Source organism: Telopea speciosissima, chromosome 3 (genome assembly GCF_018873765.1).
Source record: "Telopea speciosissima isolate NSW1024214 ecotype Mountain lineage chromosome 3, Tspe_v1, whole genome shotgun sequence".
Lineage (NCBI taxonomy): Eukaryota > Viridiplantae > Streptophyta > Magnoliopsida > Proteales > Proteaceae > Telopea > Telopea speciosissima.
Window position 1 is genome coordinate 59476003 of NC_057918.1, and position 26712 is coordinate 59502714.

The 26712-nt window shown below is 39.4% G+C and overlaps 1 protein-coding gene across 1 annotated transcript in view; it reads right to left on the bottom strand.

Moving 5' to 3' along the window:
* Positions 1-2444: 2444 nt before the first annotated feature.
* Positions 2445-26712, bottom strand: part of LOC122655359 (RNA pseudouridine synthase 3, mitochondrial) — a 31286-nt gene continuing 7018 nt past the window's right edge. Inside the window, exons 2-9 of the mRNA XM_043849560.1 lie at positions 16788-17104; positions 13030-13101; positions 12687-12845; positions 12202-12249; positions 12026-12106; positions 11232-11348; positions 2849-2950; positions 2445-2717 (exon numbers count right to left, since the gene is read on the bottom strand). Of these exons, the coding sequence (XP_043705495.1) occupies positions 2445-2717; positions 2849-2950; positions 11232-11348; positions 12026-12106; positions 12202-12249; positions 12687-12845; positions 13030-13101; positions 16788-17102 (1167 nt within the window). The 5' untranslated portion in view covers positions 17103-17104. The remainder of the gene's footprint in view (positions 2718-2848; positions 2951-11231; positions 11349-12025; positions 12107-12201; positions 12250-12686; positions 12846-13029; positions 13102-16787; positions 17105-26712) is intronic.

Consider the following 26712-nt stretch of genomic DNA (forward strand, 5'->3'; position numbering starts at 1 on the left):
TTGCTTCCCCATTCATAACTTCACTTCTGTCCATCAAAATTACACCAACCTTGTTGCAAATCACCTACTCCACAAGGCCTCCACTAGATCCTCACTGGAGCCCAACAGGTGCTGGTTTGTGAGATATCTCTTAACCTTCTATTTTGGTGCAACTTCTACATTTCTCAACCTCACCATCAGAATTGATTGAAACTTTCAGCAGTGCTTCTACTCTATACAAACATCACTCGACCTAAGTTTGGTTTCATTCTATTGAATGGTTTGGTTTCTACGCACTGATCCATACTTTCTAATTTTGTGACCTGTTGATAACTTGTGATCTAGTCATCCTTTTCCGTTCCTCTTTGGAGGGTTTGCTGATACCCTAGGATCTGCACTCAACCTTGCTATCAGCCCTATTGAGTGGCTAGATTTTGGATTACAACCAAGGCCTTACATCTGAGTTTTGGCCCTGCTACTGTTGGGGTTATTTTAGTTGACTGCTGTGAATTATTGTGGGTTTAATTCGGGCTAGGTTACCCCTAATCTAGCCTTACATTATAGATGCAGTGACAACTATTACAAATCTTGAAATAAAATAACTACTAAATAGGGCTGCTAAGATCCCTTCCATAGTTATGAGACGCCTTGGCAACACCTAGGCATCCAGGCTCCTTGGTCGCCTAGGCAGGCGCCTTGAACACCTTGGTCCGGCTTGTTGTCACCGCCTCGAACTTTGGAGCCTCCCTAACACCTTGGTCTCCTTGCTGTCTTGATAATTATGATCCCTTCCACGATTTATCTTGATGATATTCCTAGTTTTTGGGAGAATCAAAAGTAGTATGGAAACCACAAGTCAATGGACTCTTTCTAAGCTGGGACCCACCAAATATCGTCCACCCATGGATTATTTTGGAGTGAAAATAATCTCCTAAAATCCAGGAAATCAAAACCAAAAGCCATATGCCCCACTAGTGCTGAACGCCCTAATTGTCTATGTTGATGACATTGTAGTGACTGGAGACGACAGGACTGAGATAGCTAGGTTGAAGACCTATCTGGCCCAACAGTTTGAAATCAAAGATCTGGAACCCTTAAAGTAATTCTTGGGAGTTGAAGTTGCCAAGGTCCAATAAGGGAATCAACATATGTCAAGGAAATTTGCTATAGATTTGTTGAAAGAGACAGGGATGTTGGGCTGCAAACCAGCAAGTTCTCCTATTGAGCAGAAACACAAGCTAGGAGAAGACTGTGGCCCCTCCCTTACTGATGCAAGGAAGTACCAGAGGCTAGTGGGGAAGCTCATCTCTTTGTCTATGACTCGCCCAGATATTTCTTATGTAGTGGGGGTAGTAAGCCAATTTATGCATGCTCCCAAGAGTGGGCACTTGGATGTTGTATATCGCATTCTCAGATACTTGAAGTCCTCTCCAGGGAAAGGACTATGTATGCCAAGCACAACCACTTGAGGATAGAAAGTTTCATTGATGCTGATTGGGCTGGACCCATCTCAGACAGTTGGTGTACATCTAGCTATTGCACATTTGTAGCTGGCAATTTGGTCACATGGAGAAGCAAAAAACAGCCTATTGTAGCTAGATCCAGTGCAAAGGCAGATTTTAGGGCAATGGCTAATGGAGTTTGTGAACTCATATGATTGAGACGATTGGTCCAGGAGTTGGGGTCCAATACTGAAGGACTTATGCGGCTCTATTGTGATAACAAGGCAGCTATAAGCATTACTCACAATCCGGTGCAACAAGACAGAACAAAGAACGTCGAAATGGACTGGCACTTCATCAGGGAGAAGATCTGGCTGCATTTGGAAATGCATGATATTATTCTCCAACTTGAGGGGGAGTGTTAGAGTTTATGTAATAAGGGTAGAGATATTATTATTGCCGAACCCAATGCCTACATTGCAGGGTACTTTAGGAACTAGTTTATTTGTCTAGTTGTCTTATATTGTATTTTCTCCTTTTTACCCTTTACCTCCCTAGGGAGGTGTATGTAATTTCTTACATCTTATTAGTGAAGTAATATAGGTGTAGTAGAGATAATTCTCTAACACACAACATTCTTCTTCTCCCTCTTCCTCTTCTTCTTCTTCTTCTTCTTCAGCCTTCTACCTTCATCTTTCTCCTTGTTCTTTTACATTCTTTAACTTCCAACTCTCTGGTTCCAAAGAGGACCAATGATGAACCTGTTAAGGACTGTTCGGGACACCTATTTTATATTTTCTTCTTTTTCTTCTAAGGTTTGTGAAGTGGATGCCTTTATTCCACCATTCATGGCATATTTTCAGTCAGCAAGTTACTGTCCATTTGAGATCACAATTGCGGAGTGGCCTTCCAATTGATACAAAGTTATCATGGCAACCATTAACTAGAACAATGCTGTGGAGATTGTTTCATCCATGACAGATGACAGATTCTTTGACTGAACTTCAATCAGAATCAGCTCAACTAAGACAAAACCCCAGATTGCCCTGATTCTGAATAATGGTAGGTCAAAGTATGGTCAAGGTGAGGATTGGTCCCATCACCAATGGTATTTCTCAAACTAGATACTACATGTACCTGATGTTTCCGGCCAGTAAGTGGACACAGCTCAATCCATGTGCATCCATTTATCGTAGGGCCCAATACCCGATATTCAGTTATAGCCTCTTGAGAAGCTTCTACACCGGAGAGATGGGCCAGGATGACCCTTTCTGTTTTCCCATCATTAAGAAGAACCTGAAATCAAAGGCAATTAACAGTCAATAATTCAACTGAAAATACATAGCCATATAATCCAAAAGTGGTAAAAAGAATTATTTTCAGTCCAATAATTGCACATAGCGGTAAAGTAAATGTAAGCAGCAAACCTTTGAAAGAGGGGCATGAATAACACCTTCTTTTTCTTTCGGAGACCCTATGACCAATGCCCAGTACCTCTGCACTGTTGCTTGACAAGCATCATTCCAAGGCTAAATTATCCAATTAGTACATTATCGTTAAAATCGATAACTGAAAAACAAAATTAAATCAATGCCACCTATCTTGAAGATTTTTTATTTTATTTTTTTACAAAATTTTCCAGTTTAAAAAGGGAAAATTTCATCCATCTCTGTAAGGGCTATGGTATGCCTACTTAGAATCCTAAGTAGTAAATTTTGTTCCAGTCCTAATGCCAGCTCCCACCCCCCCCAACACATAAAAAAAAAAAAAAAAAAAAAAAAAGAAACTTCTTGACATAGTAGTCAATGGATTGCCTAGGCATTAACTTGGCCCTTGATGATCAAGCTGTCTAGCTGCTTGATGTATCATGTTTTGCAAACCCAGAAGATCAAGGATATATAACTCAAACCTGGAATTTATACAAATAAGTCACATAATGGGCTTATTTTATTGGAAATAAGCCTTGGGTGGGGTTATATATGAATTGGGCCTTTGCTTCCATGTGGTTTCTTGTAAATGGCCACTTTAATGGGCCTAAAATGTGGGTACACAAGGAAGGCATACGGGATTAGGCTTAGTAGTAGCTTATTTTCATTCCTAGCATAGTTAGCAAGGCGGGAAGGTGACCATGGCGTTTTAGAAGGTCAAAATTCAAGGTGACACCACCATGGTGGCAAGGCGTCCGCCATGGCACCCAAGACGACCGAGGAGCTTGGACGCCATGGCGATGCCTTGGCGACGCCTTGATAACTATGATTCTAGGTTAATTAATGTAGTGGGTTTTACTTTCCTAGGTAGTTTTGATTAGTCTTTTAGTTTTTCCTAGCTAAGTAGTTATTGTCTTTGGAAGCCTCCCCCCATGTCTTGGGAATTCCAAAAGACCATTTAATGTTTTTCATGTATCTAGCCTTTGGAATTCTTCCTTTTGTTTAGGAATTCCAAATGCTTACTAGGATGTAATCAATTGAGGCACAGCCTCCTTCATCTATAAATTGAAATCATGGGTGAGCTCTCAATCATCCAAGTAAAATCTGAAATATGACTACTCCTTTTGAAACAGTTTTTTCCTTGTGAGACTCAAATGGGATCAAGGTGGGACTCCAACGATTGGCAACCATTGAGACTCTGGGCTGAACCTATCCAACTATCTATCTTCATCTTCAACTATCATCATCACCATAATCCTCGCCATCTCCGTGAAGGAATATAGTAAATACACCTAAAATATGGCACTTGACTTGGGCACCTTTGGTGACACGATAATTATGCTTTTCGGCATTTCAGAATGAAATTTTGGTTAAATGACGTAAATCCACTATTATCCTTTTAGGCTGAATACAATACTAGTGGATTTAATATCAGAATAATTGAAATTCTAGATAATATTATAGCAATATTATATGGTCCAAATTTCCAATACACAATGTTATATAAAGTGAATTCTTGCTTAATTGTCCCTACTAGATATGCCTTGCATTATCTCAACATTCAGTGTGCATCCCTGAATAAACTCATTGTTCAGTAAATCAGTAGTTGAACCATTTCATTTTACCAAGATTAATCTGAGTCAGATTATTCAACACTTAAATATTTCAATGCAAAACAAAACGTTTTGTAACATTTAGTTCTGATGGTTGGTTAAATGGTCCTGTGTTACTCTGGAATGTGCTGGATTGGAATTAAATTTGCTTTCTTGCATAAGTATTTAAGTACAAGGGTAGTATCTGTTTATGAAAAATTGATAAATTTTTGGATCTGTGCCTCAAGTTGAAAGGTATTCCAAGTTTCCAACTGAAGGAGCTTTTCAGGCACATTGCGGTGTTCGATGGGGCTGAAATTTAGTGGGCATGTCCTTATCATCATTTAATCATGGGTCAAATCAGATCTATATGAGTTCTCAACATGCCATTTTAATGCATTTAAAAGATTAAAGGAAAATTTTATAGGACAGCTATAAGACATAGTGATGATGTATGAAGCTAAATGTAAGAAACAACAACAACTCAACAAATCAGCCTTATCCCAACTAAATGGGGTCGACTACATGGATCCTTTCAAAACAAAGAAGGGAAAACTGCAGTCCTAACAAAGGGAAAGGAAAGTAAGAGTAATGAAGAATAAAAATGAAGAAATGAGATAAGAAAAGTGAGAAAAGGAAAATAAAAGTAAGAGGAAAGAGGATAGCCCAGGAAATTTGGAAAATCTCAGCTACATGGTGCCAACAACGTGGATCTTTACCCTCCAATAGGCTCTATCTATGGTCATACTTGGCACAAGACCCAAACTATCAATAAAATTGGGGCAAAGATTCTCTGAGCCACCAAGGGAGGGTATGCTAGCAACCTCATCTATCTTTCTCTTCCTCACTTGAAATGACCTCACTGCCCTCATTGGTGTGCTTCACAATGCCGCTTGCTCAGAGAATTCTCTCCCAAAAAGTTATTAGAGATAATTTAGTAGGCACAATGCATGATACGTTGAGAGAAAGTCATTTGAGATGGCATAGATATATGCAACAAAGATCTCTGAATGCTCAAGGAATGATGATTTAGATTGGCGGGGCTAAAAGAGCAAGGGGCATGCCTAAAATGACTTTAAGAGACATGAAGGGACAAAGGTTGCAACAAGAATGACTATTAATAGAGTTGAATATCAAAACCGAACCCATGTAGCCGACCCAATTAGTTGGGATAAGGGTTAGTTGAGTTGAGTTCGGTTGTAAAAATGTCATTTTCTACTGAATAGGAGCAGTACTAGAACTGTTGAAAAATCAAGGGGAAAGCCCCATGCAAGGTGGGCCATGTGATTGAAATGGGACCCAAATTTACACGCGATGGATCAGGGTCGACATCTAGGTCAAAGAACTAGCCGCTTTAGTTGGAATGCTTTCCAATTATGCTTCAATTGGCTAAACTTTTCCTTTATAATTCCCCATGATCCATTTATTCTGTCATGACACAAAAGCATAAAGCCTTAAAGAAACAATTGATACAGATACTGGATTTCGTTGCACATATAAACAAAGTATGGCATCTATCTTCCAGACCCTCTATATGACGTACGTGGAATGACATTGGTCCTGCCAGACAGTTTCCATTTTAAAACCCTCAATCTAATGGATCATAGGAAGCCATATCGTCCATTTTTCTTCTCTTTACCCTTTGGAAATCTATATAGTAGTTATAGGTATATAAGTATATCATTGGGAAAAGAATGAAACTTTCCCTTTGTTGAATGTTCACGGATAACCCATTGACCCGCGACCCGGACCCAGATACATTAAAGTGTTCAGGTTCATTATGCACATGTTGCACATGTGATTTGGCTAGGATTTTATTTCCTTTATTGTAATGATCTCTGATTATAAAAAAAGGGGTCGTGGACACATTCTTCACAAGCCATTATTCATGAAATTCATCATGGTATCAGAGCGGGAATCCTGGAGTTGAGTTTTTTCCTACTTTCTCCTCTCCTCTTTCTCACGGTTGTGCCCTAGCCACCACCATCGCCAACCGCCTCCACCACCAGCCACCACTTTCCACCTCCCTTCCACCTTCCGCCTCTTCTTTTCCGCCACCCCCCTCCCCTCCTTTTTTTCCGCCTCCTTAAGCCCTTCCGCCCCATCTTCTTTTTTCACGGAAGGGTTTCTCTGCTCTTTTCTGTTACTGCCTTCCCTTTTTCGCCCATGGTGGTGAGTTGACTCCCACCAAGGGGCGTTTCTGATCCAAATGCTTTAAGCATCTGTCCGGTCTTTTTTTAACCCTTCCCAGTGATTTATACTTCGAGTTTCTTCAACCAACCATCATGCCAGGGGATTCTGACATTACTACTGCCTCATTTGGACATGAAGGCACGACTCAGCGTGATTTCCTTCCGTTCCAAACCAGCTCCATTAAATTAAATGGTAGCAATTACTTATTGTGGTCTCGCTCCTGCCTATTCGCTATCAGTTCCCGTGGTCTTTCTAGCTATATCACTGGATCGGTAGCCAAACCAACTGATGCTGGTGCTGCCTAGGATAAGTGGGTGACGTCTAACTTTCTTGTCATGTCCTATTTGGTGAACTCTATGGAACAAGAAATCGCCGAGCGTTATCTTCTTCTTGATACGACTTCGAAGATTTGGAAAACAGCCAAGTATACTTACTCCAAGATTGGCAATGCTACTACTAGGTATGAGCTTCGCCAAAAAATTCTTCAGACCAAGCAATTGGAGTTGACTCTTTCCCAGTATTATTCCAAGTTGTATACCATGTGGTAACAATTGGACTTTTATGGGACCTTTACTGCTACCTGTGATGCGGATACTACTGCTTTTCAAAAATGGGAGGAGGACTTGCGTGTTTTTTATTTTCTCACTGGAGTTTGATCAGATCCGGGCCTCCGTCCTAAATCGAGATCCTCTTCCTTCTCTCGAACAAGCGTATTCTCTGGTTGCTACTGAAGACGATCGTCGGACAGCAATGATTCAACCTGTTACCCAAGAACGATCTGCTCTCCTTTCTGGTTCTCAGTCTGATGCCCGAGGGAATTCTGCCCGGGGTACTGGGACTGATCATATGAGCAATGATCGCCCTCCGGTCAAGTGTGACTACTATGGCAGGGAACGTCATACCAAGGACCGTTGCTGGAAGCTCTATGGGCGTCGTGCCAATACCCGGGGACATGGTTCAAACCAAGCTGTTTCTGATGATCACTATTCTGATCAGACCGGGCCTCTTTCCCAGGACGAGATGCAGCACCTTCGTACTTTGATGAGCCGACTGGACACCAATGCTTCCTCTACTTCTTCTACGGCTGCCTTTGTCGTTTCCATGCCCAAAAATTCTAGTTCAAGTATTTTTTTTTTAATGGTACTTGTTCCTCCGTCGATTCCGCTTCTTGGGTAATTGACTCTGGAGCAACAGATTACATGACAGGTTCTCCTTCCAATTTTTTAACTTATTCCCCTTTATCTGTTAATTCCAAAGTTGTTTGTGTTGCTGATGGATCCCTTTCTCCTATTTCTGGAAAAGGGACTGTACAGTGCTTGCCTTCTATGCATTTTTCCTTTGTTTTACATGTCCCGAAATTTTCTACTAATCTGTTGTCCATTAGTAGTCTCACCCAAGACTTGAATTGCAAAGTAACCTTTTTTCCTACTCACTGCCTGTTTCAGGAATTAGACTCGGGGCATACGATTGGTAATGGTAAGGTGGTTGGTGGTCTCTATGTGCTTGACAGATCCTCTTCTGCAAATTCTACTTTGGCTTCACATGGCTCTCCTTCTGGCACTCTTGATTCTGTCCTTGATGAACTTAATAAATGGCAACGACGTCTTGGCCATCCCTCTCTTGGGATTTTAACTACTTTATTTCCCTCTTTGGTTCAAGGATGTAATCCAAACAATATTAGTTGTGATGTTTGCATATTTGCTAAACAAACTAGAGCTACTTTTCCCATTTCTGACAAAAGAAGTTTAGTTCCTTTTGGTTTGATTCATTTGGATGTGTGGTGCCCTACCCGATGTGTGTCAACTTCTGGATTTCGTTGGTTTGTTACTTTCATTAACTACTATAGTTGGACCACATTGGTTTATTTGATGAATCAGAAGAGTGATGTATTTACTTACTTCCAATTATTCCATAAAATGATGGAAAATCAATTTGCTGCCCGAGTGAAGATTGTGCGTACTGGCAATGGGATGGAGTACATGAACGGCCGTCTACTTTGACACTCATAGGATTATACATCAGACCTCGTGTGTTGACACGCCGGTCCAAAATAGTGTTGTTGAGCGAAAAAACCGCCATCTCTTAGAGGTTGCTCGCTCCCTCATGTTTACCATGAAAGTCCCTCCATGTTTTTGGGGAGATGCTATGCTTGCTGCCTCGTATCTCATTAATCGACTACCTACTCGGGTCTTGGATACTCGCTGCCCTCTTGAAGTCCTTCTGGGTAATTCATCCTTTGTTGTACCTCCAAAGGTGTTTGGGTGTGTTGTTTTTGCATGCAATCATCACCACATTGGTAAACTTGATCCTCGAGGTCTACGGTGTGTTTTCTTAGGGTATTCTGCCACTTAGAAGGGCTATAACTGCTACCATGCCCCCACACGGCAGATGCTTGTTACAATGGATGTTATTTTCTGTGAATCTAAGGCCTATTTTTCACCCATTACACCTCTCTTCAGGGGGAGCCTAGGAGTACAGAGGTGTCTCCTCTCATTAAGCCATTGGAGGTTGAGATTCCAACTATTGAAGAACCATCTATGAAAATAGAGCTTCAAAAAGGGATTACTAGGCAAGAACAAGATCAAGGGAAGCTTCAGGAGTAGCCTATTGTTCAAGGGGAGACTGAAAAATATCCTTCCTTCAATGAAACATTTGCAAGAGGAACATGGCACAAAAAGACTACCACCACTGGCCCACCTCCACCCATACTACCGGCTCCAAGTTCTACTCAATCTGCTCCAAACTGTGGTAAGCCTATCTATGATCCTAGTCTTGATTTACTTATTGCAATTAGGAAACCCAAAAGGAGTTGTACTCAACATCCCATCTCTAATTTTGTGTCTTATGATGCTCTATCTCCTTCCTTTCAAGCATTTGTTTCCTCCCTGTCCTTTGTTTCCATTCCTAACTCTTGGCAGGAGGCTATTGCCGAACAGAAGTGGAAAGAAGCAATGAATGAGGAGATGGATGCTCTGGGAAAGAACAAAACGTGGGAATTGACATCTCTTCCACCTGGGAAGAAACCGGTTGGCTGCAAATGGGTCTTTGTCATCAAACAGAAGGCAGATGGGTATGTTAAGAGGTATAAGGAAAGATTAGTTGCAAAAGGGTTCACACAAACCCACGGCATTGATTACCAGGAAACATTCACCCCAGTTGCAAAGATGAATACGGTTAGAGTAATAATCTCCTGTGTTGTTAACCAAAGCTGGGATCTTCAACAACTACATGTAAAGAATGCCTTCCTCCATGGTGATCTTGAAGAAGTCTACATGGAGATCCCACGGGGGTTTGCTACTTCAAAGACTAAGGGAAAAGTTTGTCATCTGAAGAAAGCATTGAATGGCTTGAAGCAATCACCAAGAGCTTGGTTTGGGAGAGTTTACAAAGCTATGGTGTCAAACGACCACATAGAGTAAAGCTGATCACACATTATTTATAAAGAAAGTAGGGCAGCATGTCCCAGTGTTGATTGTCTATGTTGATAACATTGTGATCACTGGAAGTGATACTTAAGAAATGAAGAAGTTGAAGAAGTACCTGGGGACTGACTTTGAAGTAAAGATCTAGGGAGACTTAGATATTCCTTGGGAATTGAGGTTGCCCACACAGCACATGGCACCTCTTTGTCTCAACAAAAATATACCCTTGATCTACTCAGTGAAACGGGAATACTAGGATGTAAGCCTGCAGACACACCACTGGAGCCTAACACTCATCTGAAGAGCAAGGAAGGAGATCCAGTTGATAAAGGCAGCTACCCGAGATTAGTTGGTCACTTGATATACTTATCTCATACCCGACCTGACATAGCATTTGCCGTGAGCTTGGTCAGTCAATATATGCATGACCCTCACTCTTCTCATTTGAAGGCTGCCTACATAATCTTGAGGTACTTGAAGTCTTCACCTGGAAAAGGAATTTTGTATTCTCCACACAGCCATACTCGAGTAGGAGCATATACGGATGTTGATTGGGCTGGCTGCCTTGATGACAGGAGGTCTATATCAGGGTACTGTACCTTTATTGGAGGAAACTTAGTCACTTGGAGAACCAAGAAGCAATCTGTTGTTGCTCAATCAAGTGTTGAAGCTGAATTCAGGGCCATGGCACATGGAGTTTGTGAGTTACTATGGTTAAAAGGTCTTCTACAGGACCTATACCTTCCCACAACTCAGCCCATGTGTCTCTATTGTGACAGCAAATCTGCCATTAACCCACTCTAGCATGACCGTACTAAACATGTGGATGTTGATAGGCACTTCATCAAGGAAAAGCTGGAGCAAGGAGTTGTATGTGTTCCATTTGTTCAGTTCAGTGATCAACTAGCAGATGTCCTTACTAAAAGTCATTGTAATAAGTCTTTTTCTTCTGTAATTAGCAAGTTGGGCATGCATGATATATATGCACCAACTTAAGGGGGAGTGTTGAATGTTCACGGATTACCCATTGACTCGTGACCTGGACTTCCTTTATTGTAATGATCTCTGATTATAAATAAAAGGGTTGTGGACACATTGTTCACAAGCCATTATTCATGAAATTCATCACCCTTTAATAAATCTTGAGTAGGTTTTGGAAGGAGAGTGTATGAGTACCTTATATGAAGATTTTGCTTTACTCGTGTCGCTGAACAACCAATGTAGTCGATCGTTGCTTTCTTTTGTCCTACCCATTAGAAGAAGACCACTGCTCTCTCTGTCAAGGCGATGAACCTAATGAAACATCAAAAAAGAGATTTTTCCTGATAAGTAACAAATTTTTTACTGAAAAGAAAAAGGATAAAGATAACATGTTTTCTCAAAAAAGAAAAACTAAATCAAATATTTTCATAAGAAACGACCAATTCAAATATTTTTTGTCCCCACTCTCTGTTAGTTCTTTTATTTATCTTTAGTAGTGGCCTGGTGGGGGGGAGGGACTCTATTTATGTATTCACTATGAATAAAAACGTCTCATCTGCAACTTGTGGTTATATACCTACATGCATATATCTTTGCACAAAATTACAGAAATAAACATGGAACTAGTTCTCTCAATATTCAATATAGACACTATACCCCCAATGAAGCTCTTTCAATATAACAACTCCATTGTTGAACAAGCCAGTCTAGAGAGCAGGAACCACTACCAACACATCTTTGCGCATTTGATTTACAGTTAAACACGCTTCCAATTCCACTCATTTCAAAGCCATCATTTAATTGCATATGATACATCTTTCCAGCAAATGGAATGAAACTATCCCCAAGCAACAGATTCAAAAAGAAACAGCTTAGCAAAGCCAGTCTGTTGGGTTCAAGTACAAAGCATGAACAAGAGGCACCTATTTTTTTGCATATTCCCAAATTTTGGTTTACTTGAATTACAGAATGCAGTACCAGGGGCTCACCAACTTGGGACCCTCCTCATAACCAAAAGATAATGCCGCAGCTGCTAATGCATCCATGCTATTATGAACTGGCATATTTCCCTAGACAGCATCAAAAGATCCAAAAAGGTTGAATAAAGAAATTAATTTCTGCAAAAGACTATAAACACCAAAAAGCAGCAGGTCACAGATTTTACCTTGACTGGCAATTTAGGGGGCTTATTTAGTACAATTATAGCTGGATCCTGAAATTTCAGAGCCAATAATGATGGGACTCAGCTCATAAAATAGCACAACAATAATGGACTCAATGAATGACATATATTAGCTCCCAGTGACCCACAAGTAAAAATTACATCAAGGAAAGCAGATGGTAAAATCCTCAAGGAACTCATCAAATCCAAAGGCATGGCTGATGGCTCACCCATTCTCAAAATTTTTAACTTCAAAAATAATTACAGTATAAAATTAATTGAGGAAACAGGAAAGCAATAAAAATTACATGTAGGAAACTTAATTTTAACTGTTTATATTTTGTAAAACTGACCTGTACCCTTGGATTTATGTGTTCAAGCAAGTCTTAAACCTAGACCATTATCACATCAGCAAGCCTACCAGTATCCAGGTACATAGTTGGAGAAAGGTAATGAATTTAAACTGAGAGCACAAAGGAAGAGCATGCCTTGTATATCACTAGCCTTTGCAAGTACTCGATCTCATCAGCATTTGGATAAAGAGTTCCACTGGGTATGGTGTCAAATCTCTTTGAAATTTTAGCCTCAGCAACTGAAACAGGTATATAAATTCTCATACCAGCCTCCATAACCTCACTAGGACCGATCTGTATCCAGACTGTTAAACTGTAGATAAATAAACCCAAAACAAATGGCATACAGTTTAACTAGAAAGGGGGTGGGAGGAAGAGGGAATGGAAAATCGAATCAAATCAAATGAGACTTCATACATGTCTCCTGTGAGATATATCCAGTAAAAAAGAAGGAAAAAAAATGTCTCAACATCTGTACCTTTCTCAAGGATTGCATTTGACCTTGCTTGTCCAAGGATGAGTCATCCATATTATGGCATTCTATCTGAACCTAAAAAATGCATAAAAAGGAAGTCAAGCTTTCAAATGAATTTGTATATATATATATTTTATTTCATATCCTCAAGAGAAGATGTGGAATTAATATTTTCAAGAACAGACAATCAGAGAACATTAAGGAGAAAAATTTTACCCATCACCAAAAAAAAAAAAAAAAAAAAAAAAAAGAGAAGAATACACTGATCCAATCAATTCAGTCTGACATTCGTTGTTTAAGCTTTTAAGTTGGATCAATAAATAGAGACCCTATCTTGACCAAATTGAGTTCTTGTCAACTCAATCTAAATTTATATCAGCATTCTACCTAAAAATGATAAACAATAGCACAACCAAGGTGATAAACAAAATTGAGTCAATGTGTAGTTAAACAAAAACTTTGTAGATGGTAAGATCCATGTCTTTTGTCAGAACATTAGCCTTTGAGTGTCCAACAATATGTAAAGATGGACTACCAGATAAATTTTTGTCTGATATTAAAGCACTTGCTAAATGATGGAACCCATCCCAAGAAAGTTCAAAATGTGAATGAGTAAGCTGTATATCCATACGGATTGATTGCTCTCCCAAAAAAATCGAAAAAGAAAAACTATAAATTCCCATAAAAAAAACATAGGTACAGAATAGACAACATGCATAATGTTACTCTTGTGAGTATCCAGGATACAGGAGGCGATGTCACAACTTGGTTAAAAAGCTGGAATTTGGCCCAAACAAGTTTGACCCAGCAAAGCCCCCAGTTCCTACATACTAACATCAAGTTCTGACATAGGTCCATCCATTCATGTTCATTTGCAATCCCCATATTCATAAAAAATGATGCGGACACTGAACACAGAAGCAGTTAGCCTTGACAAAATCCTCACCGGACAATCACAGTCAGCGTGTGTGTGACGTGTGTGTGTGTAAAACACAACACACAGAAAGTCAGTCATTTAGAGCTTCAATGTTACTATGTGATGCAGATTCGGGGATATTTTTTTCTGTCATTTGAATGCTAATGGGGAGCTCAAAGACACATTGAAGCTCCATACAGAATATGGGTCCATGATCCAGTACTAAAGCTACAAATCCAAATAATTTCCCTGAGCAGCAACAATTTTTTGAAAAAACATCTCTCCCAAGGAACACAATGGGGGAAATCATTCCACTTGGTCACATTCCACAGGAGCGATTCCATTGATCTTCTGTTCTGTGGGAACGGATTGGGAGTATAATTCTGTTTGACAAATCAGGTTTGATCTTATGGTCTCATAGAACGAAACAGACATAAAACTGCTCTGGAAGCAAATCCTCAGGAGCCAAAAAAAAGAAAGATACTCTGCACACTCTAGAACAGACTTGCAAGATCATTCCAACCTCTCTCTCTCTCTCTCTCTCTCTCTCTCTCTCTCTAGACTCTAAAGCTCTAGAGCCTTCATACTCCTTACATGATTTAGAGTTTAGGGTTCCCAAATCCAATGGTTTTCAAACAATGCCATAGTTGTCAAGCCCCTCTCCAACATATTGGGTTGCCTAGACACCAGGACAACTGTGTTTCAGACCAGGTGAGTCCCCCCCCCCCCCACCTTATCTCTTAGTGTGTTTTGGTCCTTGCCTCCTTGGACATGGTATTCATCTCTTGAGTGTGTTTGTTCCCAAATCTGCAAGTGCTAGCTTAGAATTGGTTCAAGGCCTGTCCAATCAGGTGGACGCATCCCATGGGATCCCCTTTTGCAACTACTTCCACCTGTACTATGTCATGAAACCGGACACTCGAACCTTATTTCACTCCCACTTTATATTAAAGCATTACAATACACTGAGGAGAATTATATAATTGTTATCCCAAGAGGAGCCTCGGCACTTGAGGCATGCTTTCACTTCACATGCTAATAACATTTGGAGGGATAGTGCTTGCGGCGAGGGCATGTTGATCTAGGTTTGGATCTCAAGTAAATGTTGATCTATTTATACCTATTTATTATTGCTTCGATATGATCTCATATTTATATTCTTTCAATATTTTATATTCTTCTATATTCTATTTTTATATTCTTATGTTTTTAAGGAAACACAAATGGAGATCAAAACCTAAGAATCCTTTATGAATTTGCAATCACTACAGTATAAATACAATAGTTACTGGTTATAATTTGTCCTGAATTTTGGATTTTGTGACTAAAAATAAAAATCCATATTTTCTCTTTTCATTTCAGTAGAAAAGAGAAGGCAAGTTTTTAGGAATTGTTGAGATACTATACACTATACAATACAAACCTAATTCAATAAAAAAAAAGGTTCAGTAATCAACCCAAAAGAAAAGGGAATATTTCCATCTAATCTATTTTGTATTGTTTTGGCAGTATGGCTGAGTGGTAAGGCGAGCGACTGCAAATTCCCCAGTTCAAATCCAGGTGTCGCCTAATCAACCAAAGACTCAAAATACCTTATTCTGCTATTCTGCTGATATAACTTGCCGAATTTTTGCCCAGCAGAAGCAGAGGAAAAGACCTAGAACTGTCTGTAAGAATCTGGAGGTTTTATATTTTTTTTTTTTTTAAAAGATTATAAATTCTTGCCCCTAGGATTCAAAGAAAGATTATAGTATAAGAAGGACAATGAAGACTTCCTAATTCCTTTCCACTACTAGTGCAATCTCTACTGACTGAATCTTGAATTAGATTGGAAAGTCCAATCGGTAATAAAATTAGTAGCAGTGGAAGGGGCGGAAGAGTAGACTAAGGAGAGTCTCGGACTGAGGGCTCTGACATTCATTCAAATCAATATTACACTGAGATTGGATAGATAATAGGTTTTTAGTAAAAATCGAAAAAAGAAAGATATCTTTTCGGTAACGACCAATCAAGAAGGTAATAGAATGTGTTCCGATTGTTTTAGAGGGAAAGTCAGGAGACAGTAAGAATTATATCAAATGGGGTATGAAGGTATGTGATAGATAGTTATCTATCTGGATTGTATATTTTTATGCCTTTCGCTTATGAAAAGCACCAGAAGAAACAATAGGTCTTACTATTCCGATATGTTCCATTAGTAAGATTCCCTTGCTAGTTCCAAGGGAGTAACTCTGTATCTTGCTTGTGCTTAATGCTTCTCGATTCTATCAAAAAGCATATAGGGGCTTGTTATGAGTGGATTTATTAGATTGGTTCATCAATAGACTTCGGGGAAAATCCATTTTTGACTCTGCGTAAATGATTCTACTATATTATATAGTCATAATAGTTATAGTCCTTTATTTTGGATGTTTATTATATTTTATTATATCTATGCATAGGTAATATTTATTTATAAAATTGATTATTTTATTAGTTATTAATAACATAAAATATAACAAAATATTTCTTTCATATTCATAGAGATAGGGGATATAATTTACCTAGATATGGTAAGCCTCGCATGGGCCGCTTTAATGGTGGTCTTTACATTTGCTCTTTTGCTCGTAGTATGGGGAAGAAGTGGACTCTAGAGGTACTACCAATTAAGATCAAGTTGGGTAATCAAACACTAAATTGTTTCATAGATCATTCTACAAAGCATTTTTCTTAATCTTATATAAGGATCTGCATACTTTTGAATGCACTTAAATCTAATATTTACAAATCCACACTGAGATCCTAATATATAAGGAAAAGCTCTCTGAAATAACAAAAAAAGAAATTCCAATGTGCATATACTCACCAGGCCCTTGTTGAAATGGGACTGAAGCATGAAGCCAGGGATGTCATCAAAGTAGTACTTGACCCAGCTGATGGCAGTGACATGCGGAGATTTCCCAGGGACACTGACTGACCTCTTCCCAGGGAGGGGGAGGCCAGGGAAAGCAGGAAGTGAAAGTAGCTGCCGAGGCTTTGGGCCCCCTTTTGGGCAGCCTAGCTGGGCTATGTTATTGTGCACTCGAATGACGGGGGCCGCATGTGCAGGAGGGGGTGGCGATACTCTAGAGTAGTGCCTAACCATGTGCAGTATACCCCCATGGAGTAGCTTCCTGCGCATCACTGCACATAATAAAACAAGAGAAAGAGAGTAACTAATGGAATAAATGGGATACCTTGTATTAATATGCTTTTAGAAGTGGAAAAAGCTTTTTGTTAGTTTTTAACACCATAGATGAAGTAAATATTCTTAATTATTCTCAATCAAAACTGTCCAATTTGAGGGCCTATACAGTAGATTCAGTAGATAACTATCAGCAGACTAGTATGCAGATGGTAGCACCTGGATTATCTATTCTTTCTACATCAACTAGGTACTATCAAACTTAGAACACAAAAAAACAAGAGTCTCTCCAACAAATATTAAGAATAGACATATCATATCATACTCATTAGGTAGAATAGAAGAATATCAACAACCCCTATAGTAGGAACACTCAGCACTTGCCCCACACTAAATGTGAACCCTACTCTTTAAATCATGGAACGAGGTCTTGAAAATATCTTGGTTTTTTGCAAAACCAACACGAGACCAGCTACGAAATGGGAGGAATGCATTGCCTCGACCAAGACTGAACCAAACCCACATATATGAAATCTCGACTGCTCCCGGTTGTCTCACTAGTTTCAGCAGAGCACTTCCAAAATACTCCAAAAACTTGGTTTTGAACCCATTTTTTGACGGAAAATCGCACTATTGCACGGAGATACTACAGCAAACATCAAACTTGCAGGATCTACAACAAATCCAAAGAACTTTGAAGAAGAATTGAACATTCCACGGTAAGCAATTTCTCCCTAAATCTCTTTTTTTTCCAAAAACATATGTTCAAATCTTGGTGGTTGGGTGTCAGTTTATTATATCTTACACAACTTTGGGCGATCTATGACTTTTGATAGCGGTGGCATGGTAAGAGGTGGTTATTATGAAGATCGCCATGAGGGGATGCGCGAGCAGTACCAGTACGGGTTGCAGACGGAGTCAAAGCCGGTGCAGTTTATAGGTGAGACTTAGTTTACTCATGCCACATAGGATCATAGTTGTCGGCGTCACGGCGATCCTAGTCGGAGGAAGGGTGTCAAATCGATATATCGACATGTCGCCCGCCATGGCGTTGCCATGGCGATCATGTGGACCATGTTTTATTTTTTATTTTCTCTATTTATAATGTCATTTAGTATGCTATAATATATACCCTATAACATCAAAAATCAACATGACAGTGTACTACTATTCTACTATTCTCTATTTATAATGTCATTTTCTCTATTTTTATTTTTTATTTTCTCTCGACTCTCTCCCTGTCTCTGTGTGTGTAATTGTGCATGTGTGGTTGTGTGCAAGGCAAGAAGAAGAAAAAATAAAACTGAGAGGACAATGGCTGTAACTGGACTAAATCCCTCCCCCCCCCCCCCCCCTCTGTCTCTCAACTATCTCCCTGTCTCTGTGACTGTACAAGCAGTTGTGAAGAAGAAAAAAGGGGAAAAAAAAAAAAACGAAAGGACTATGGCTGTAACTGGAATAAATCCCTCCCCCCCTCTGTCTCTTGACTATCTCCCTGTCTCTGTGACTGTACAAGCAGTTGCGAAGAAGAAAAAAAAAAAAAAACGAAAGGACTACTAACTGGAATAAATCCCCCTCCCTCTGTCTCTCGACTCTCTCCCTGTCTCTGTGTGTGTAACTATGTATGTGTGGCTGTGCAAGGCAAGAAGAAAAAATTAAAAAAAAACGATACTACTAGTACTGGCTGTAATCATTACCAGAGGCTGGGAGGAGAACTGAAGAACTGAACTGAAAGATCGAGTTGCCGGAGGACTGGGAGGAGGAAGAAGAACCAAATTAAAAAAAAAATAAAAAATTACTTGCCTGGAGTCCTGGAGGTTGCCGGAGGGGTTCGAACTTCGAAGGAGTGAAGAACTCTCAAGTTGCAGGAAGCCAGGAACTAAAGCCAAGTTGCCGCTTGCCGTAGTCACGATCCTCTGTCTCATGAACTCTCTCCTCTGCCTCGACTCTCGAACTTTCTTTTGGCTTTTGCGATTTCTATTTCCCCCAAATTAGGGTATATGTTTAATGTTTTTAATTTTTATGTTAATGTGTATTGCAGGTGTAACTTTTCAAGTTAGGGTATATTCCATAACAATAGAAAGTAAAATACAATAATCAATTTGAGGTGACATGTCAAATTATAGCAGGATTCCACAACAATAACAAGATTTAAGTGTGGAAAAAGACAATGAAATGCACAACGAAAGAAAAAGAGGCAATATCAAACACATCTTGAAATCATAAGACCAACCATGATTTAAGTGAGGATTTGGGTAGCCCACTCATGGGGTCCAACTAGCGGGGACTGAAAAAGTAGTTGTAGCCCACTCGTGGGGTCTCGTAAGGAATGTTAAATGAGATTCTCTCTCAGGGGGTTATTGAGTGAGTGTATATAAAAAGAATGTAGGAGACCTCTGGAGAGACCCCACATACCTCTCAGGGGGGTTATATGAAGCTTCACACCTTGGAATACAAGGAGAAGAAGATACACTTGATCAAGCCAACAGCTTTGCTCACAAGCACCTTCTTAGTAGTACTACTGCTAACATGAGTACTACTCATCTCGAACCTGGACTAGCCAGGGCTGTACGTGAAACCTTGGAGCATCCCCATCACAAGAACCTTGCTAGATTCAAGGCCAGAAACTACGACCTCACTACTTCTCAAGGCACATATATACATATATGGATGGAGAAGTCTTGTACAGGAATTTGCAGAGATGGATTTTAACATGGTTCAATCCTTATATCACCAAGAACTCCTTCGGATTTTAAAGTAAGTTGAGTGCATATCACCAAGAACTCCTTCAGATTTTAAAGTAAGTTGAGTGCAAAGTTTAGTTGGTTAATTCCTTTATGTTGTTTGATAATATGATGAATGTCCCTATAACTATAACCGCTCGATAATGCTTTCTTTTGCCATATGATAGGTGGTGGAGAGAGCTGGGTCTATCACAGGAGTTGAAGTTTGCTAGAGACCAACCATTAAAATGGTATGTGTGATCCATCATAGCTCTCCCAGATCCGAAGCACTCGCAGCTAAGAATGGAGCTCACAAAACCCATCTCTCTTGTTTATATTATTGATGACAATTTTGACGTTCGAGGGACACTCCTAGAACTCATTCACTTCACTGAAGCAGTAAACAAGTAGGACATATACATACATATATATATATATATATATATATATACTCAAAATTAATCACAGGAGCATAACCCCTACATTCCACAATTCGACACAATCCAATAGCCAAGGGAAACACAAAAGGCCTCACATTCATCAATAAAACTGTAAAGTTAGGAGTTGCAACATTAAAGGTCAGTGAGGAACAGCAAATCAGCATACTCTTGCAATAGATGACATTTTTCATTTCCATTCAAGCCAACCTATTGCTTCATAAAAATTATGAGCCAAGTGACTTATAATATTAATGATTGATCAAGTTTTGTCCATGTCACAGTAAAAAAATTGACAATCTTCATTTCCAACATGGCAAGGCATTCTGGTAAAACCATGGCTTTGATGGCAGTTAATAAAATGCATTATTTGTAGTGTTGAAAAGACTCGAAGACTCCAGAGATTTTTAATAGAGAAAAATGATTATTCATGTGAGTAACCATGCACCTCAGAAACTGAATTGCATTCTTCTTTTACAGCATGAGATATGGTGATGAACTGATGACCCAGATTATGAGCCACAGACCTTCAAAGCTGACTCAGAATGAGAGAATGTAAGGATAGATAAGGCAAAACCCTGAAATGGGTATTTATGCTTTAATTCAAAACAGAGTCGAAACAGAACTAATTGAAGAATGTAGCAAGTAACCCAGAATCGAATCTCAAAATATAGAGACAACAAAGCTCCTATGAGATAGTAAACATGAAACTTAGTAACTGTATTCCTATGGAAAAAAGCTTGAAGCAATCTGATGTACTTAAAATTCAACGGTTAAATTTAAAGTTCCAAAAATCTTAATAAAAACTGTATTCTTTTTTCAGAACATCCCCAATTTATAATGTAGGTATGTACTAATGCAATTTTAGTCCATTCAATTAACCGAAATTCACCTCCATCAACAACAACCATGCAAGGTTAGGGTTCGTGAACAGAAACAATACAGAGAGAGAGAGAGAGAGTAGGAAAATAAAATCATTCAATTAACCGAAATGCACCTCCATCAACAACAACAATATGACCAGTTAGGGTTCATGAAGAACAACAATACAGAGAGTGTCTAAGGAAAATAAATCATTCGATTAACCGAAATGCACCTCCATCAACAACAACAACATGAACAGTTAGGGTTCGTGATGAACAACAGTATAGAGAGAGAGAGAGAGAGTCGAATCCACACCAGTTACAGGGTAGGAAGACGATCACCAACCTTCAGTAATCAATACCGGCGAGAAGGCGATCAGGAGGAACGAAGTACTCGACCTCTCGAGCAGGTCTCGTTTCTGAACAACAAAGTAAGGTTAAGGTTCGTGAAGAAAACAATACAGAGAGAGAGAACCTCTGTAGGCTTCAGAGCTGGACGGTTCGCTCGACCTGTGGAAGAAGATGAAGTAGCAGAGCTTCGCTTGGGTCGCATGGACCTAAAATCCACTCATGGCCCATGGGCTGAACTTCACTTCATGGAAGTGGATGCGATATGGACTCTTGAGAACTTGAAGAACAAATAAATACAAAGCCTTTCACCACAAAAAAAAAAAAAAAACAATATTGAGTTTTCCAGTTGAGTAAATTCAATATTAGTTGACAAATCCCCCATTCCCATAATCCATTGTGAGACACAACGGCCCAAGCGCTTAAACCTAGGAAGCTTGTTACAATGCCCCAAGCGCTTAAACCTAAAATGTACTCTAATTTTATGGGCAAGAGTGAATCCGAGTCATACAAGTCAAATAAAATATTGGGTAAACTCTATCGCAAGATTCCTATGATCTCCGATTTTTTTTTTTTTCTTCTTCTTCCTTAAATCCTCTTAAAACAAAGTGTTTTGGGCCCAAATAGGTTCCTCAAATCAATCTTACCTCAAGGATTACAATCTTTTAATCCTAAATGGATAAGTTTTTTACTTGTACCTGGATCTGAACCGAACTGTTAGAATCTTAAGGTCTGTATCGGCCCACCATGGATCATCGAAGACCATTGGGCTGTCACTCTAGGCCCATCTTATCAAGTCCAAAATCAATGAAGAGTCATGGGTTGGGCTCTAAACCATCAAACCATTGATCTGACGCATTCATTGAGTCCAGCATCTATGAGAAATCATAAATCGGATTTCAGTAAGATTGTGGAACCCTTGGCCTAGTCCAATCTGGGCCCATGCCATCGTTTGGCCCCTATGTGATTGCACATACCTGATCTAAGTTTTTGCTCTGCCCTTTAGCCCTTCTTTTAAATCAAGTCAAAACTATCATTTGGGCCCATTAGGATCTAGTCCATGGATCAAGATCATTCCCTTTACAAACTTCTTTTCTTAAGGGCATTGGTGTTCGCCTTCGAGTTTCAGACGACTAGAAGACCACATCAAAGGGTTTGGTTGTAGAGACTCGAGGGCTCAGCATTAGGAAATTCTAACTAATAATATGAATTAACTTTTATATTTAGTAAATTTTATTTCTCATCTTGTCCTTGACTATAGTTTTACAAGGGCATTTGGTGTTTTGTTATGTTTGTAAAATAACAAACCCTTGTTACAAGAATAATTTCCCCTAGGGGGTAGGGTGTCAAAATGTAACCGGAACCGAAAACTGAATCCAAAACTGAGACGAATTAATCAAACCGAATAAATTTGGTTCTATTTCGGTTTAAGTAAACACTATTTTTATGCGGTTCAGTTCAGTTACGGTTTCAGTGTAAGAACTGTCTGTTCAAACCGAAACCGAACCGAATTGACACTCTTACAAAATTCTTTATTGTTTCTATGTTATAACTATCATGAGTTGAAACGTACAATTGAGCTCATATATTGTTTCTATGTTGTGACAGCTGTCAAGAGTTATCACTTACAATTGAGTCCATACATTATTTATGAAACTAATACAAATCATATCACAGAAAAAGGATGTGGAGACCATCGCCTTAGAACAAGCACTTGAGTTGCTACAGTATCTTGTACTGTTGGTATGTTTCTTTTCATAATTCTTCCTTTTTATTTTCCATTGTCTATCGACCCTGGCAAACTCTCTTCTCCCCATATGAAAAGACACCTCTGCCCCTTTGTTTTGGGAAGGATACAAATAGACACATGGGAGTGCTAGTTTAAACATATACCCTAATTTGGGGGAAATAGAAAATAAGGGGCAGAGGTTTTAAAAAAAAAATTCGACCGATATGCCCATATATATAATTTAAACATATACCCTAATTTGAATGTACACCTCCAATACACATTAACGAAAAAGCATCTAAGCTATCAAATGGTTTAAAAAAAAATTTAAGTCTAATTTTTATACATCCAAATGTACAAATATTGACCGATATGCCCATATATCATGGTATGGCGTCCATGGCGATGCCATGGAGGCCATATCGGTCGATATTTATACATTAACCATGTCGGAGCTCGATATGTAGTTTTCTCCAGCGCCAGGATGCCATGGCGGCGCCATGACAACTATGCATAGTATTAGGACCATGGTCCCCCCACTAAGTACAAGAGACGTCCATGTCGCACATAGTCACAAGCTCAGGATGAGAACGAGGAGTTACGGAACTTACGGTCGATGGAAATGACTATGAAGACAATGCTTTAAAGTTTTGGAAGCTGGACGGTTCGCTCGATCTGTGGAAGAAGAAGAAGATGAAGCAGTAGAGCTTCGGTTGGGTCGCATGGACCTAAAATCCACTCATGGCCAATGGGCTGAACTCCACTTCATGGAAGTGGATGCGATATGGACTCTTGAGAACTTGAAGAACAAGTAAATACAAAGGCCCTTTCACCAAAAAAAAAACAAACAATAATGAGTTTCCCAATTGAGTAAACTCAATATCAGTTGACAAATCCCCTGCTCGCATGATCCATCGCTAGACACAATGGCCCAAGCGCTTAAACCTAGAAAGCTTGTTACAATGCCCCAAGCGCTTAAACCTAAAATGTACTCTGATTTTATGGGCAAGAGTGAATCCCAGTCATACAAGTCAAATAAAATCTTGGGCAAACTCTATCGCAAGATTCCAATGATCTCCGATTTCTTTTTTTTTTTCTTCTTCTTCCTTAAATCCTCTTATAACAAAGTGTTTTGGGCCCAAACCGGTTCCTCAAATCAATCTTACCTCAAGGATTACAATCTTTTAATCCTAATTGGATAAATTTTTCACTTGTACCCGGATCTGAACCAAACTGTTAGAATCTTAAGTTCTGTATCGGCCCACCATGGATCATCAAAAACCATTGGGCTGTCACTCTAGGCCCATCTTATCAAGTCCAAAATCAATGAAGAGTCATGGGTTGGGCTCTAAACCATCAAACCATTGATCTGACGCATTCATTGAGTCCAGCATCTATGAGAAATCATAAATCGGATTTCAGTAAGATTGTGGAACCCTTGGCCTAGTCCAATCTAGGCCCATGCCATCACTTGGGCCCTATGTGATTGCACATACTTGATTTAGGTTGTTGCTATGCCCTTTAGCCCTTCTTTTAAATCAAGTCAAAACTATCATTTGGTTGGCACGAAGTTGAGTCTTGACATGGGCTTGTTCAGTCCATTAGGATCCAGTCCATGGATCAAGATCATTCCCTTTACAAACTTCTTTTTTTAAGGGCATCGGTGTTCGCCTTCGAGTTTCAGACAACTAGAAGACCACATCGAAGGGTTTGGTTGTAGAGACTCAAGGGCTTAGCGTGAGAAAATTCTAACTAATAATATGAATTAACCTTTATATTTAGTAAATTTTATTTCTCATCTTGTCCTTGACTATAGTTTCATAAGGGCATTTGGTGTTTTGTTATGTTTGGAAAAATAATAGACTCTTGCTACAAGAATAATTTCCCCTAGGGGGTAGGGTGACAACATGTAACCAGAACCGATAACTGATTCCAAAACCGAGCCAAATTAACCAAACCAAATAAATTCAGTTCTGTTTCAGTTTAAGTAAACACTATTTTAATTCGGTTCAGTTCGGTTTTGGTTTCAGTGTAAGAACTGTTTGTTCAAACCGAAACTGAACCAAATTGACATCCTTACGAAATTCTCTATTGTTTCTATGTTATAACTGTCATGAGTTGAAACATACAATTGAGCTCATATATTGTTTCTATGTTGTGACAGCTGTCAAGAGTTATCACTTACAATTGAGTCCATACATTATCTATGAAACTAATACAAATCATATCACAGATAAAGGATGTGGAGACCATCACCTTAGAACAAGCACTTGAGTTGCTACAGTATCCTATACTGTTGGTATGTTTCTTTTCATAATTCTTCCTTCTTATTTTCCATTGTCTATCGACTCTGGCAAACTTTCTTCTCCCCATATGAAAAGATACCTCTACCCCCTTTGTTTTGGGAAGGATACAAATAGACACATGGGAGTGCTAGTTTAAACATATACCTTAATTTGGGGGAAATAGAAAATAAGGGGCAGAGGTTTAAAAAAAAAAAAATCGCCCGATATGTCCATATATAGTTTAAACATATACCCTAATTTGAATGTACACCTCCAATACACATTAATGAAAAAACATCTAAGCTATTAAATGGTTTTAAAAAAAAAAATTTAAGTCTAACTTTTATACATTCAAATGTACAAATATCGACCGATATGCCCATATATCGTGGTATGGCGTCTATGGCGGCGCCATGGCGACACCATGGAGGCCATATCGGTCGATTTTTATACATTAACCATGTCGAAGCTCGATATGTAGTTTTCTCCAGCGCCAGGACGCCATGGCGACACCATGACAACTATGCATAGGATCAAGACCATGGTCCCCCTGCTACGTACAAGAGACGTCCATGTCGCACACAGTTACAAGCTCAGGATGAGAATGAGGAGTTACGGAACTTACGATCGATGGAAATGGCTATGAAGACAATGCTTGAAAGTTTTGGAAGCATGAGTATAGATACTACTAGTGAGAGTGAGTCATGGCATGCATCTCAGCCTCAGTATGACTATGATTATGGCCAAGAGAGCACCGGTTCTGAATATAGTGGTTATGATCAATTTGGGCAGCTGCAGTCGCACTTTGGCTATCCATCATCAGTACACTCTGCATCTGAGTTTTGATTATGGAGGTAATCGGAGCACTGGGTTAAGTTTTGTGGACTACATATTCACAGTTCCAACCCAGCTATACATGTCGATGGTAGTTCGACAGCTTGATGGCAATAGCAGTGGATCGATATCATCGCCACCGCCTCTTCCATACCCTAAGATAGGGTACCTTCGGTTTGTTGATGACTCCACTATTATATATTGTGTGGAATAGTACGTGCGATTCTTCAACAACACTATGACATGGGAAGCCAATGTGTCATAGCCTACGTGCGATTCTTTAGCAGCACTATGACATGGGAAGCCTATGTGTCATAAACAGAGACTAACTTGCTTCGGCAAAGTCAATCGAGGTCTTAAGGTTTTGATCCAGCACGACACTCATTTG